The sequence below is a fragment of the Aulonocara sp. 'chitande type north' Nkhata Bay genome, linkage group LG22, assembly GCF_057382095.1.
Source record: "Aulonocara sp. 'chitande type north' Nkhata Bay isolate Kocher_YH1m ecotype deep benthic linkage group LG22, A_spYH_male_GT1.1, whole genome shotgun sequence".
In the NCBI taxonomy this organism is placed as follows: domain Eukaryota; kingdom Metazoa; phylum Chordata; class Actinopteri; order Cichliformes; family Cichlidae; genus Aulonocara; species Aulonocara sp. 'chitande type north' Nkhata Bay.
The window spans coordinates 29,087,350-29,101,994 of record NC_141364.1 but is presented as its reverse complement, the minus strand read 5'-3'; the positions used below and the strand labels follow the sequence as shown (position 1 = coordinate 29,101,994).

Below are 14,645 nucleotides of genomic sequence, written 5' to 3'. Positions count from 1 at the left end.
CTAACTTTAGAGATGTTGCGCAAATGGAAGAAAGCAGTCTTACATATTTGTTTAATATGTGCGTTGAAGGACATGTCCTGGTCAAAAATGACTCCAAGGTTCCTCACAGCGTTACTGGAGGCCAAGGTAATGCCATCCAGAGTAAGAATCTGGTTAGATAACATATTTCTAAGATTTTCAGGGCCGAGTACAATAACCTCAGTTTTATCTGAATTAAGAAGCAGAAAGTTAGCGGCCATCCAGGTCTTTATGTCTTTAAGACATTCCTGCAGTTTAACTAATTGGTGTGTGTTATCTGGCTTCATGGACAGATAGAGCTGGGTGTCATCAGCATAGCAGTGAAAATGTATACTTTGTCTTCTAATGATACTGCCCAAGGGAAGCATGTATAATGTAAACAGAATTGGTCCTAGCATTGAACCCTGTGGAACTCCATAATTAACCTCAGTGTGTGAAGAGGACTCTCCATTTACATAAACAAATTGGAGTCTATTAGATAGATATGATACAAACCACTGCAGTGCAGTACCTGTAATACCTACAGCATGTTCTAATCGCTCTAATAGGATATCATGGTCGACAGTATCGAATGCTGCACTGAGGTCTAGCAGGACAAGCACAGAGATGAGTCCACTGTCAGAGGCCATAAGAAGATCATTTGTAACCTTCACTAAAGCTGTTTCTGTGCTGTGATGAGCTCTGAAACCTGACTGAAACTCTTCAAATAAACCATTCCTCTGCATATGATCTGTTAGCTGTTTGACAACTACTCTTTCAAGGATTTTTGATATGAAAGGAAGGTTGGAGATTGGCCTATAATTAGCTAAGACTGCTGGGTCTAGAGATGGCTTTTTGAGTAAAGGTTTAACTACAGCTAGGCCTTCAAGCCTGTGGTACATAGCTGATCATTAGAGATAGGTTGATCATATTTAAGATCGAAGAATTAATTAATGGCAGGACTTCTTTGAGCAGTTTTGTAGGAATGGGGTCTAAAAGACACGTTGATGGCTAGGAGGAAGTAATTACTGAAGTTAACTCAGGAAGATCAATTGGAGAAAAAGAGTCTAACTTAACATCAATGGTACTAAGAGTAGCTGTAGATAATATTACATCTGTGGGATGATTACTGGTAATTTTTTCTCTAATGATTAAAATTGTATTGGTTGGCTCAATAGAGCTCTGACTTTTTGTCAGCCTGGCTACAGAGCTGAAGAGAAATCTGGGGTTGTTCTTATTTTCTTCAATCAGTGACGAATAGTAAGATGTTCTGGCTTTGTGGAGGGCTTTCTTATAAAGCAATACATAAATAATACCCAATAATGTATAGACGGTTTTTGGTACATACCATAAATGTCACCTTTGCTTTTTTAAAGACAAGATAGATAATTTTTTTGTTTGTAGAAGTCAATATCATTTAGATGTAACGGCATGAATGCTATTTAGAAATGATCCAGCTTTCCGTCCATATTCAAATGCTTCAAGGTCACAGAACTTAAGTTGTGTATCTGAAATACCTGATGCCAGACTCAGAATCAGAGAGACTTTATTCATCGCAGAGGGAAATTGAGTTGTCATAGCAGCAGCTCTCATATAATATGAAGTGTGGAAATAAATCCAGATCAAATTTGACTTCTGTATACGTACGCATAAAACTGTTACAAAGTTTACTGTCTGCAGTAGATTATTTACGTTCATGCATCTTCATCTCTTGGCTATATTTCATAAATGCCCACTTAATCCTGCTCTCTTATTTTATTTAAACACACACTCTCACATTAGCTGCACTTCTCATTTACACTGAACTTAGAGGAACTGAGTTCAGTGATTCTGCTGCCTACAAATTTAACAAGCTACAAACATATAAAGCTGTTTTCTCTTATTTCATTATAGTATTTAAAGGGTTATGTTTATGATCACAAATACTTCTTGAACATTTCCTTAATACTGAAAATCTATTGTGTATTTATTGTATTATCTATTTTAAAGCTGTATTTGTTGTACACAGAGCTCTCTTGAAAGAAAATACAGATTTCATTTCATTGACTGATTTTTAAATGAAGGATTTAATACTACGACTAATACTAATTTTACTACCACTACAACTATTACTAATAAAATTAATAATAATAACAGTCCTCCAAGCCTTTGCACATCCTCCTACGCTGTGTCCATGAATACACAATATCTGTGTTTCTGTGTGTTTGTTTGTTTCTTTGACCGTGAACTTTCAGGAACGATCAGGAACTGAGCAACCAAACTTAGCACATCTTAGGTCTCTGAAGGTTCTCATCTGTATCAAATCTCATTATGTTGCCTTGCAATTACCGAGCAACGTGCTAAAATTAGATGTTTCATACCTTTATGCACCTATAACATCTAAGAAAGGCATTGTATAATTTTTATTTGACAGTTTATAGTTATGCACAATATATTATGACATCATCAAGTTGCCTATCAGCCACATTGGAATGGGCTAAAAGTGTAAAGTAAGCTCCTAGAGGAGACAAGAACTTTACTGGTCTTATAAATATGTTATATTCCAGCAGCAGGTGATCAGACATCTGGAGAAGCTGAGCTGGTGGAGTCGGAAAACCAAAGAAAGAAGGTAAAAGACATTAAAAGACTGTAGCGCTACAGGATCAGGTGATATTTCTCTTCAGGTGAGACACAACGAGCCACTTCCTGGACAGAATGCATACATGTTTAAGCCGACTTTAGTATATGCAACAGATCATATTGATTTATAAAGCTGTAAATTAGCTTTGTCAAAATGTCATTTGACACTTTGACATGTTTTTAGACATTTTTCTCACTGGACCAGTAAAAAACAGACATTTTGTGAGGATTTATGGTTATATTTGGCAACACTAGCATGAAACACACTCTGACTCTTATCTGTGTACAGTATTTATATATTTTCAAACAAAACAAATTAAACAAACAAATAAAAAAATAGCAAAAATTCACTGGACCCTTATTTTCATCTTCAGTGTGTGTGTGTCTGTGTGTTTATGAGCAGTTGGAGGATGTTTGCTGTTGGTCTTTGCTCAGTCTGAGTGGTAAACAGGTCCTGCTGGGCTCAGTGGCCCTCTCTGCCTTCTCAGTTAAGGTGTGTGTGTTTGTGTGTGTGTGTTGGCCAGAGGACCCTCTGCTGACTGAAGCCTTTGTCCTCCACGATGGCTGATCTGCTCTGTACACCCGAGCCTGCAGCCTGTGTTGGCCTTTGCTAATTGACAATTGGAGTTTGACTTTGCACATCAGCCTCCTCGCCGTCCCTGGAAGTGTGTGCTCCAAATACGCTTTACAGAGTGTGCTCAGCACCCAGGTGTGGAGGATGGAGAACTCTAAGTAACACATCCACATGCTGGATTGGCTCGGAGAGGTCTAATTATAAGGTTTTATCCGTGTAGAGTCTGATCCAACTAAGATTTATCAGAAAGAAGCTGGATGCAGACAAGAGGCAAAGTCAAACTTGTTTTTATCATCTATGAATGCACCATGAGCATCAAAATCTGACAGCCTCTCCTAATCCCATCCCATCTTTGTCCTGGTGTACCCTCACGTATCCATCCTCCACTTCCAGGAATAATTCCACCAATTAGCCTTACGGAAGAAGGTGAAACAGTGCTCACAAACACCATGACTACAACGGTGAGTCACATTGTGCTACGGGCCTTGTGGGTGATTTACGAGAGGCTGCTGCCAAAAAAACAAGTCGCCAAGTCTGGAACAGCGAGTCAGTGCAGCGGTGAGGAGGTGTGTTTGCAGAACGCCCGCCTCGCCCACCCCAGAACCCCAACCCCGTCCCTCTGATGTCTGTGTGTCTTTGTTAATGAAGAAATTCTGGTACCTTGGTGAGACATTGCTGTCAGCTGAGCAGATTCTGGCTCCTCCGTGCCCTCAGCCCCTGCACAGTCCTACCGCCGCCCCACCCAACCACAATCCCATCAGGCTTCAGGGTGACTTTCTTTGACCAGGATGGAGCTACTTCAAAAACTAAAATGCTAATATTTAATATATATTTATATAAATATTGAATATACAAAGACAAGCAGAGGCAAAAATATGTAAATGAATCAGGATAATAATAATTTTCATACAATTATGAGCTCTGGCAGCTGATTAATAGACCGCACTGTATTATATAGGCTCCATTTTTAAAAATTTGATTGGTGAATCCAGTGCAAATAGGTGTAATACAAATTTTCAATAATAAAAACTGGGACCTGGCCAGCGACCAAAGTGACCTGAAGCTTTGTGAATCCCACACTTCACTGGTCACAGTGAGCTTTCCAGATTAATTATGTTTCTTCTTCTTTGTCTATAGTTTGACTGAGCTCAGACGTCACTTGGCTTAGATAGAAAGAAGAAGAGAGACATTTCTCACTAAAATATATGGCACCAATCGAATTCAACCTGCTACTATGTCAGGGTGTAAACTAACAATGGAGAGAGTGGAGACATAAAGCTGGGAACAGAATAAAAATGGCATTTAAAGCACAAATGAATATTTGACTGTTATTAATAATGAGGAGGGTCTAGTTACCAAAAACTATTTAACTTGTCTAAAGTTCTCTTCAATCAGCCTCAAAGCTGAAAAGGTTATCACAGTTGGTGTGTTAAACAAGCCTGGTGCTTTGTAATTCAAGCTGGCCACTTTGTGATTTTGTGATTGCTACTTTAACACCATCCAGTCAACCATTGGACAGCCGTGACAGAATAAATGAAAGCCCAGCGCCCTGTAATTTTCCTACAGGGCACCGAGCTTGCAGGAAAAATACTGACAAAAATGTAAGCTCCGACATAGTTACCTGTGGTCCGCAGACAGCAGGCCTGATGAGGCTGCTGACTGCACAGTGTTTTTGAACTACATGAGCTATTTCACACATTAGGAGGAGCTGCTAACCAGCATAAGCTAATGTATGTTCCCTCTGGTAGCTGTAGTGATATTGACAGCCTCTCACCATCCTGACAGCCCAGTCCAGTTAGCTGTGGACAGTCACACAAGCTGAAGAGTCTTGTAAGCAAACTGGTCCTGAGGGAAGGAACATTTAGCAGAGGCGCATGATATCCAGCGTGGTCTCAGTAAGACAGCCTGCCTTTGACTTGTTGGTTATAGCCTGGCTAATAGTCCTCAGAGAGCAATGTGGTTTAATGAATGCATTTAATATGTTTAATTATTGCTCACTGCTATCAGCAGCACCGTTTGCATCCCAACAACTTCAGAAGTGCAACTTGGCAGATTGGTTAGATGATGGATTGCTGCAGTTCAGAGACACAAGAGTGGAAACACTTTTTTTTAGCTGCTCTGTAACATCTGTAACTGATCAGAACTTGCAAACACAATCACTCAGAATATAATTAGGGTGGCTGTAGCTCAGCAGAGAGCAGGTCATCTAATACTCAGGGAGTTTAGTTAGAATAATTATATGTATATATGGCTGCTCCAGTCTGCATGCCGAATACCCGTGGGTAAGATACTGACCCCAAGTTGCTCTCTGATGCATCCATCCGAGTGTGAACGTGAGAATGTTAGACAGCACGTCAGCACAGAAAAAAAGTTGCTTGTGTGAGTGAGGCATCGTGAATAAAATGCAATATAAGAGCCAGTCCAATTATTTTATCTTACAAGATGAAAGAGTTGATTTTTAAACATTTTTTAGCTCAAGCACACAGACGCTTATTTTTGCACCGGCTGCAAACAACAAACAAATATGAGCATTGACTGAATCATTTATTTAAAGAATTCTCTACCTTTTCATCACAGTGTGAATTCCCGGTTGATTAATCAGTATGTGGTCACAGATATAGTCGATATTTATGTGTCATTTACTACAAGTATAATGGGGTAGAATAAAGCTAACTTTAAAACATTTTATTATTAAAAAACCTTGCATGTAATTGGCTACACCTGCCCTTATTCACCGTTACCTCAGAATTAAGATTTTAACTATTTAGTGACTCTGTTGTAACAGTTAAAGCTAAAATCTAACGTGCCATCTTCTTCTGTTTCCTATCAGATTGATAGGATTTGTCCTCTATTCAAAAACTACCTAACACTCTTAACGCCTTTGATAGCTCTCCTGATGTTTCAGGAAGACACTGCCCTCTTGTGGCTGAAAATGAAACATCTTATTCAACCTTTGTATGATGTCGTTGCATTTCACTAGCTGGGACCACATCCTCATTTTAGGTTCATTTTAGAGAAGTGAATGAATTGAAAGAGGGGGTGAGGGTGGGGTACGAAGCAAAACGAACGGCTTGTAGCGCTTGGGGTTCCGAGATGTGGTCCCGCCCCTTAAATTCAGATAAATTAGCTCCAATAATTCATGCACTGGAACTGCAGCGTTACGTTTGGCTTTTCCAAGCTCACGAGCTTCTGCAAGCTCGTGAGTGTCCAAAATCTACACAGCAGGAGGAGGAAAAGGCTTCCTGGCTTTATGATTGCACTTCTTCAGACTGATGGTTCAGAACTCAATTACATTTTAAATCCATTTATTAAAAAAAAAAAAAATCCAGACACATCTTTAAATATGGAAACAACATGCAAAGGAAGAACACTGCTGTTACATTTATCAAACTCTTGGATTTAAACATGAATCTATGCACTTCAGACATGCACGTCAGCACAAGCATGTCCAGCAGAGAGATGAAGGGGGAGTTGGTTGGTGCCTGATGTCAGCTCTGGTGTCATTTACATGAACCGTGAATCTAAAACCTCTGACAACAGAAAGCCTCAGCTGAATTTGGCTTTAGAGAAATCCATCTCTGGGTGCTGAGCCATGAACCTGCAGAGACAGAAGGTGTCAGAGTCAGAAACAAAGGGAAGGTGAGAAGGCGAGGTGCAGTCAGCCTGTGAAGTCAGTGAATGGGAGATTCGTTCATTTATGGATCATGACGGTTGGTTAAACTTTCTGGGAAGGAACAGAGCACGTTACATCTGTTTTCTCACATTTCTATGAAGTGAAATTATTCTAAAAACCTTCTGTATTCCAGGCTGGTCAGAGGAAAAGCCTTTGTTTTCTGCTGCAAAGCGAATGTTTATTTTAATTCTGCTAAGAATGAAAAGCTGTACGCTTCGTCTGAGATGACACCTTCACACAACATGTTTGATTGGACAGACACAATTTGACCTTTGTGTCACTAAAGAAACTCTGAGACCAATTACCTCCACAGCGCTCCCTATGGTAGTATTGTTTAACCTTTATAAAATTAAACAAGATCCTCAGAGGCAGCTTTAACAAGCTAGAAGAGGAAGTGGGCTCCAGCAGACAGCAGAGGAGCGAAAGGGGTCATTCCCAACAAACAGTAATAAGCTGCACATGAACCACTGACTCATACAGTCATTGAAACATCAGTCTGAAGTTTGTTTGTTTCCCCCCCACTCAGGAAAATTCCTACATATAATTTTTATAAGAGGAAAATTAGCAGTACACAATCTATTTCTTTTAAGTTAATTTTAAACAGAGTAACAGGAAATTGTGTCATGTTAATTGTTACCATCCACTGTTTGCCTAAAACAAAGTTTCCATTTATTAAACCGATTGCTGTGAAATTTAAAGCTTCATATATCATTATTATTTGTGTACAAAAACAAAACTGGGTTCATGCACTCATAAATCAATGAGCTCTTTGTGGTTAATCATCATGACACAATGACAAAAATCAACACAACTGAATTCATTTTATATTCAAAATGAGCCGAAATGTGTGACAGAGCACATAAAGATCAAGCCTGGGGGCCATATTTCCATAGACAAGTATCGCCCTCTGGTGGCCATTAGAAAGATTGCAGGTTTAAGGCTTAATTTTTAAGATCCAGAAGCTAAGTCTATCTTTTATAGTGTCTGCGGCTTAAGTTTTGTTTTTCCTCTAAATACAGCAAGTGCAACTTCATGGATTGTCTCTCTCACCAGCAGAAGTAAGGCTGTGCCATTTTCTTGTGTTGGAGAGTGGAGGTGGATAAAGCTCCAAGTGCATGTTAACTTCCCTAATGTACGGATTCAAACGTGATAGACTCTTCATCTTTACCATACCACACATGGACCTGCAGCCTACTGGGATACATACTGTTTAAATATTACTGCCTCAAGAAAGACACCGTGTTACTTCAGCTCTCCATTTGTAACATTGTTTCTAGGCAATTTCACTGACTATACTTACTTATATTTTATTGCTAATTTCCAAAGTATACTACAAACTTTTTTACTCAGTGGTATCAGTTCATTTCACTACACTATCAAAACATGCCTGCAGGAGAAACATCTTTGCAATTTCACATGGAGGGAACCGATTCTTTTCCCATCTTTTTTCCAATTTTTTCGCCATCTTTAAAATGTGATTAACTTAGTTTCATGATATTTCATTTTTTATCATCTCTCCTGCAGCTTTGTTTGGATTCTTCTTTAATTTTAAAAACTGGTGCCCATTTTACCCACAGTGTGGTCAAAGTAGACGGCTCCATTATTCAGGTGTTTATTAGCGTCTACTGTAGCCTTCAGACACAAAATCTGCACCAACACTGAAACCTACTTTTTAAGAATATCTTGTTTCTTCTGCTCTTCAGATGTAGGTAGGCCCATTGATTTTTGCCTTTGGTCGTACATCATCTTCTCCACCATACCACGCGTCTCTCCATCCAGATCTGACAGCTGTTCAACAGGAAGCGCGCACAGTGAGGAAGGAGCAGAAAGATCCACACGTGTCAGTAATCTTTTAGTTCCTTCTACAATAAACAGTTCGTGTGAATGTTTACCTTTGAGTTCTCAGGACAGACTTTCTTGGTGTTAATTTCAGGATCTGTAGTGACGATCTTGCTCCACCACTCCATTTTGTTAATCTGAAATCAAAATACGATTTGACGCACTCTCTCTCTCTCTCCAGTTGACTGAGTAATTCCACAGTGTGCCACACATCTACATGTCTTCTTACCTTTTCCAAGTGGACAGTAACCACCTTGCCATCATCGATGAGCCAGGAGCTCTCCTCTACCTTCACCTCGTTGTAGAGCTGGCCATCAATAACTGGAGGATGTCCTTTCAGGCCCACTTTGATGGAGCGCCGCTGGATGTCCACCACCACATCTTTGCCCTTAATGCGGAAGTTCACGCTAAAGGGCACTGCCACCTGTGGGAGGAGTTTAATTATTAATATTTTAATTATACACGCGCACATGTGTTCTTATAAGCTTATAAAACTCTCGTCTGCACAGAAAAAAAGAAAAGAAATTCCACTGCTCTCCAATAAAACCTTTTTCCACTCAAAACTGTCAGGCTCAACTTGAATTTTAGGCTTTTCCAATAAGTGGTAGTACCTGGTAACAAGCACTTTTTTTAGTACCTAATGAGCTGGAGTGATCTCGGTAGATCTGATAATGTGATTTCAACAGATTGCATGCCACTGATTGGCTAGTCAGTGGTACCGCACGATCACTTATGACAGTGTCGCCTTGTGAAAATTAAAACTGCCCTTGAAACCCGGCAACGAGGAATATGGCCACACAAGAAACAACACCGTGCTGTCTGAGTCACGCACCGAGCAGGAAGTATAAGATTACGTCGACGCCCTCCATTTCTGCGCTTGTGTCGCGTACAAATAATGCCCCAGAACTTTCTCGCATGTTGCTATAACAACCCCAAACACATTAGGTGGTACTCAAATGTAATGGCAATGTTAAAAGATATTTAAGACAACTTCCAGCACTTTTATTTATCCAGTGTTCTGTATGCATTCTGACTCTTTCCACAACACTCTTGGCATATCTGAATAAAGCTGGAAGGAATAATAATGTAGAATTCACATAAGTGTCATGATCTTCCCCTTCTGCAAAGGCCGATGAAAAACAAATACAAATGTGTTCTGGCGCATGCTGTTTAAGGAAACACATCGCCTGAAAGAAAGAGGCGCAGGGCAATGCACAGGAAACATTAAGAGGGTTTTAATATGCATCGTATTGTGCTATCCAACTGGCAAACTCAGGCAAAGGTGACATTATGACGGAGCTGTACGTATGGTGAGAATACAACTGAAAGCTGAGAGATGCTCAAAGAACCATTCAGATGTTCAGTAAACACAAGCTGAGAAAAGGTGAAGTCCAGCATGATGCTGAAACCAGAAAGAACTCACATCGACTTCAGACAGGGACTGCGTCCACTTGTAGTTGGGCAGGTCAGCTCCATTTCCTGAATTAGGCTTCAGTTTATCTTTGTCCTTCTCATCCTCCTCTCCTTCAGAGTCAGACTGAAGGAAAAGAAAATGAACATGAATAAGAGTTAATTAAACAAAACATTAAGCGCACCCCATTTTACTGCTCAGTCAACACTAAGTAATGAAGTACATGTCAAACTCCTCACTCACGCCTTTCTCTTTCTCGGCTTTGTCAGATGACATCTCTGCTGCTGCTGCTGTATTCTCTTCTTCCTTCTTTTTCTAGCATAAAAAATCCGGACATAAATTAACAGACATAACAGTTCAGAGTGTAATTGAGCGTTTCAGAGACACACTGATGACAGAAAATTTTGAAATCAGCATTTCACCTTGTCAAGCTCAGTCTGAAGCTTCTCTGCTTCCTCGTCTGTCAGCTCCTGGATTCTTGGACCGTCGTCATTCTTCTTTTTCTTCTCCTCCTCTGCAAGCTTGGCCGCTCTTTCAGCTTTCTCTCTCTTTTCTTTCTCTTGTTTCATCTGCTTCTCTTTCTGGGCCTTCAGCGCTAGCTTGCTGTGGTGAGCAAAGGCATCCTTGACGAGCTGAAGAACACAAGGGATTTCATTTAAAACTGAGGGACGGGTGGAGTTGTGTGCTTATCACTGAACTCTTGAATGTGACACGAGGTATAGATCGAACAGCAATGCTCACCTTCTCTGCTGCACCTGAATCTCCACCAGTGAAGAAATCAGTTTTGCGGCGGAGGAAGCTGAAAAATGTGTTTACTAACTGTTGATAGAAAATAGGTCAAGAATAAGTTACAAAATCCATATAACAGATTACAGCTTTGGACTTTATGGACTTTGTGTCTGAAATAAATTACTGCTTGGATGGGAGAGCCTTCCTTTTCTGTGCTGGGTGTCTGCCTGTTCACGACTCTTAAAATACACCATTGTTACCAAACATTCGTTGCGCTTTAGCTTATGCATCTGTTTCCAGATCACATCCTTCACCTTTTCCTCATAACAGCAGATCTCTTTTAGCAAATACATTTTCTTCCAGAACCTTCATTCATCCGGGACACAACGTCACGTTACTACAGTAAGAACATTACTTGTAACGAACATTACTTTTAACAGCTTCTATCAGGACCATGGAGCATCTAATAGACATGCTCAAACAGAACTAAGTTCATTTTTTGCTAAGTTGTGCTGTCTCCTTAGTCACATGTATGCCAAATTCACCAGAACACTCCGCAGGCAGTAGCTAAGATAGCCCACGAAAGTCATGATTATTAATAACAAAATCATTTTCTAAACTTTGCAAAACAGTTTAAAATATTATTCTTTGTTCGTGTTTGTGACTGCTCATAGGCATGGTGTACATACTAGCTTACAGGCTAACCACGTTAGCGTTAGTACAATAGCTTTAGCATGTTAGCACGGCGATGCACTGCTTTACCTCTTGCACCCCTCCTTCGTGTTGCTGCGCCATAACAAGCAACATGCCGTCATATTTTTCTTCATCTTCACCCATGCTGACTGACTGAGAAACGGAATCAGGACCGACGCAAAAATCAAGCAAAACAAGTTCTGTTAGAAAGAAAGCAAAGCTGTTCTGTGAGAGTCACGCTGAACACTTCCTGGAAACAACCCCCTTCTTGCTCTTGTTTCGACCAATTGGAGCAATACACTGTTACTGATAGCTAAAACAGCCAATAAATGGAAGGCGCTGTTTTAGGGCGGGACTCGGGCTTATTTGAAGAATAAGAATATTCTAGAGAAGAGAACGGAGCCATGATTGAAACTTTAAATTTATGCAGTTGAATGCTAATCGTCATGTTCATTCAACATATTGGATTAAAATAATAATAAAATCTAGCCTGCTGCCGTGTTATAGCGGATAGATAGAAATAATAGGTGCAATTTGCTGGAAAATGGAGGTTTAAGCAGGTACTTGTTCTTCTTTTTTTTAAAACAATCACAGACATAAACAAGTATGAAATATCCCATAAAAAGCAAGATGAAAATATAAAAAGTCAAATTTCCAACCTTAGTTGTTAAGACAAAGTTACACTGTGATTTTGGTTATGCAACCTGTTCTATGATAAAGAACCACCTCATCACTAACATTCCATAAACGCTATTATTTTTCTGGACAGTGTAGTTAATAATCCAGCCATCCATACACCCATTTACTTTCTTCCACTTATTCTTGGCTGGGTCATGAGGGCAAAAGCCTGAGCAGAGAAGCCCAGATTTCCCTCTCCGGGGCCACCCCCTCCACCTTATCCAGGGGCATTCCCAGGCGAGCTGAAAAAATAATCTCTCTAGGGTGTCTTGGGTCTACTGGGGCCTGCTCCTGGTAGGATATGCTTGCCTGTAACACTACCCAGGCACCCTCGGCACACTGGAGTATCAGCTCTACTGTGAAGCCTGCTTGAATAACCAAACTCCTTATCCTATCTCTAAGGAAGAAGTCAGACAACTTTTTAAGAAAGCTTACTTGTGTCACTTGTATCTGCGATCTCATTCTTTCTGTCACTACCCAAAGCTTGTAATCTTAGGTAAGAGTAGGGATGTAGATCCCCTGTTAATCAACAGCTTTGCCTGTTGCCTTATCACAACAGACCAGTTTACATCACTGCACCTGCACTACTCATCTTACTCATGAAAAAGATCCTGATATACTTAAACCCCTCCACTTGGGGCAGAATCTTGTCCCTCACCTGGAGTGGGCACTCCACCCTTTTCCAGCTGAGGAGAATGGCAAACTTGCCCCCAGTGATGGATCAATCATCCCGCTCGACTTTACTTCCTCTACAGAAAATGTAGAGGTTGAAGTCGGCACCACTCCACTTGCATTATTCACATGTGAGCAGAGTAATGATTTCCCCTCCTGAATGTTTGTCAGAATCACTTCACCGCAGACTGAAAGTCTTTTTCCATGGCCTCACTGAACTCCTTCCACACGGCGTCAAGGTGTGGTTAGCTCACTAATGCGTTGACGCCGTGCAGCCCCACGCATGGGCCGATCTGCGTTAATCGCTAACGGAGATTTGCCACGTTAATGCGGTTATGATGTTAACGTCATTTTAACGAGATTAATGCTGACAGCACTAGTGTAGACACAGCAGTGGTTTCCAATAGTGGTTCATCTCTTAAATGCCTTTTTCTATGCTAGAATGATTCATAGGTTAGCCTTAAGTAACTTAACAAAAACAAAACAAACAAACAAAGAAACAAAAAAACCCCACTGAATGAAACAATGAAAAACTAGAACTATAGCTCAGGACCACTTTAAAAGTTTGCAGCAAAGGCTGGCATAGCAAAAACAGCATCAGTAGTGCTAAGATAGGTCAATATAATATAATATAATATAATATAATATAATATAATATAATATAATATAATATAATATAATATATTTATAGGCTCATGTGATTATTGGTTGAATAATTTTATGAATTCCCCTCTTGTATATTCAGTAGCTTTTCAATACATATAGAAGAACATAGCACATAGCCGACAGTGCATACTGTCATTTTGTCTTGTTTCAGTGTTTTCCATAGGTTTTCTTTTTTCTGTAGGTAAGCACCATACAGCACACCTCATCTTCAAAGTATAGTAGGTAGCTAAAAAGTGGTGCATAGACTACATAACGGTGTCTTGGCAGCGATAATTTCGCCTTAATGGAGACATAAGTCCAGACATACTTGACAGCTAATGAGGTTGATCCCCGGTTGTTTGCTTCATATTGCTAGGTGACTGTGATCTCAAGAGCAATCCATTATTTGAAGACAACAGAGGAGGAAATGTTACAGATGGGGGAGTAGGACCACAGCACATTAGATTCAAAATATAGAGTGTGCCTATTCCCGTTAATCATAGCTTTTAGCATAGTCAGATGTCACATTTAATGTTAAATGCACATATCCTATTAGACACTATTTGTTTTGTTTTCTGTCTTTTCACTACCTAAGCAATTACCTGGTTGCCAAGAAGGGGGCTCTTGGCAACCATGTGTACTCACCTTCCCCTAGCTGTGCTTACATCACTCCTTCCTTTCGTAAGTTAGCTGTGTTTTCCTGTCAATTTCTTGTATGAAATTGTTATTATTTTTAGTTTCTCTCTACTTTGATTTTCTTGTGTCTGATATCTGTTAGATCTGTTTTATGTTGCTCCCTTTTGGATTTATTTGATATGATTAGTGAACATCTGTGCATGATCTTAGGGCTTAAAGATACAGTGTGTAAAATACCACTGCTAGATGTCAGTAGGTTGCAGATTGCAGTCAAGTGAATTTTAACTTCTTACCCTTCGCAATGTAAGTGCATAATCCTTGCTACAGTGTAGGGGAAACAACTGCTGTTCATCTGTGGTCAGCGTAGGCTGTCTGTCTGCTGTTTACCTCAGCTGTCAGTATGCTGACTGTCCACACCTATTTATTGTGGTGGAGGCTGTAAAACATTCTGAAAGGAATCTAAAAGGAGTTGATGAGTC

At 40.1% G+C, this 14,645-nt stretch overlaps 1 protein-coding gene across 1 annotated transcript; it reads right to left on the bottom strand.

The window, feature by feature from the left end:
• Nucleotides 1-6,478: 6,478 nt before the first annotated feature.
• nudc (nudC nuclear distribution protein) lies at nucleotides 6,479-11,821 on the bottom strand. Its single transcript, XM_086280803.1, has 9 exons — nucleotides 11,605-11,821; nucleotides 10,855-10,932; nucleotides 10,536-10,745; nucleotides 10,357-10,428; nucleotides 10,126-10,239; nucleotides 8,932-9,126; nucleotides 8,756-8,839; nucleotides 8,533-8,651; nucleotides 6,479-6,788 (listed from the first exon to the last, which is right to left on the bottom strand). Exons 1-9 carry the CDS (start codon nucleotides 11,677-11,679, stop codon nucleotides 6,737-6,739), a joined length of 999 nt encoding a protein of 332 aa, XP_086136929.1. The 5' UTR covers nucleotides 11,680-11,821; the 3' UTR covers nucleotides 6,479-6,736.
• Nucleotides 11,822-14,645: the final 2,824 nt, after the last annotated feature.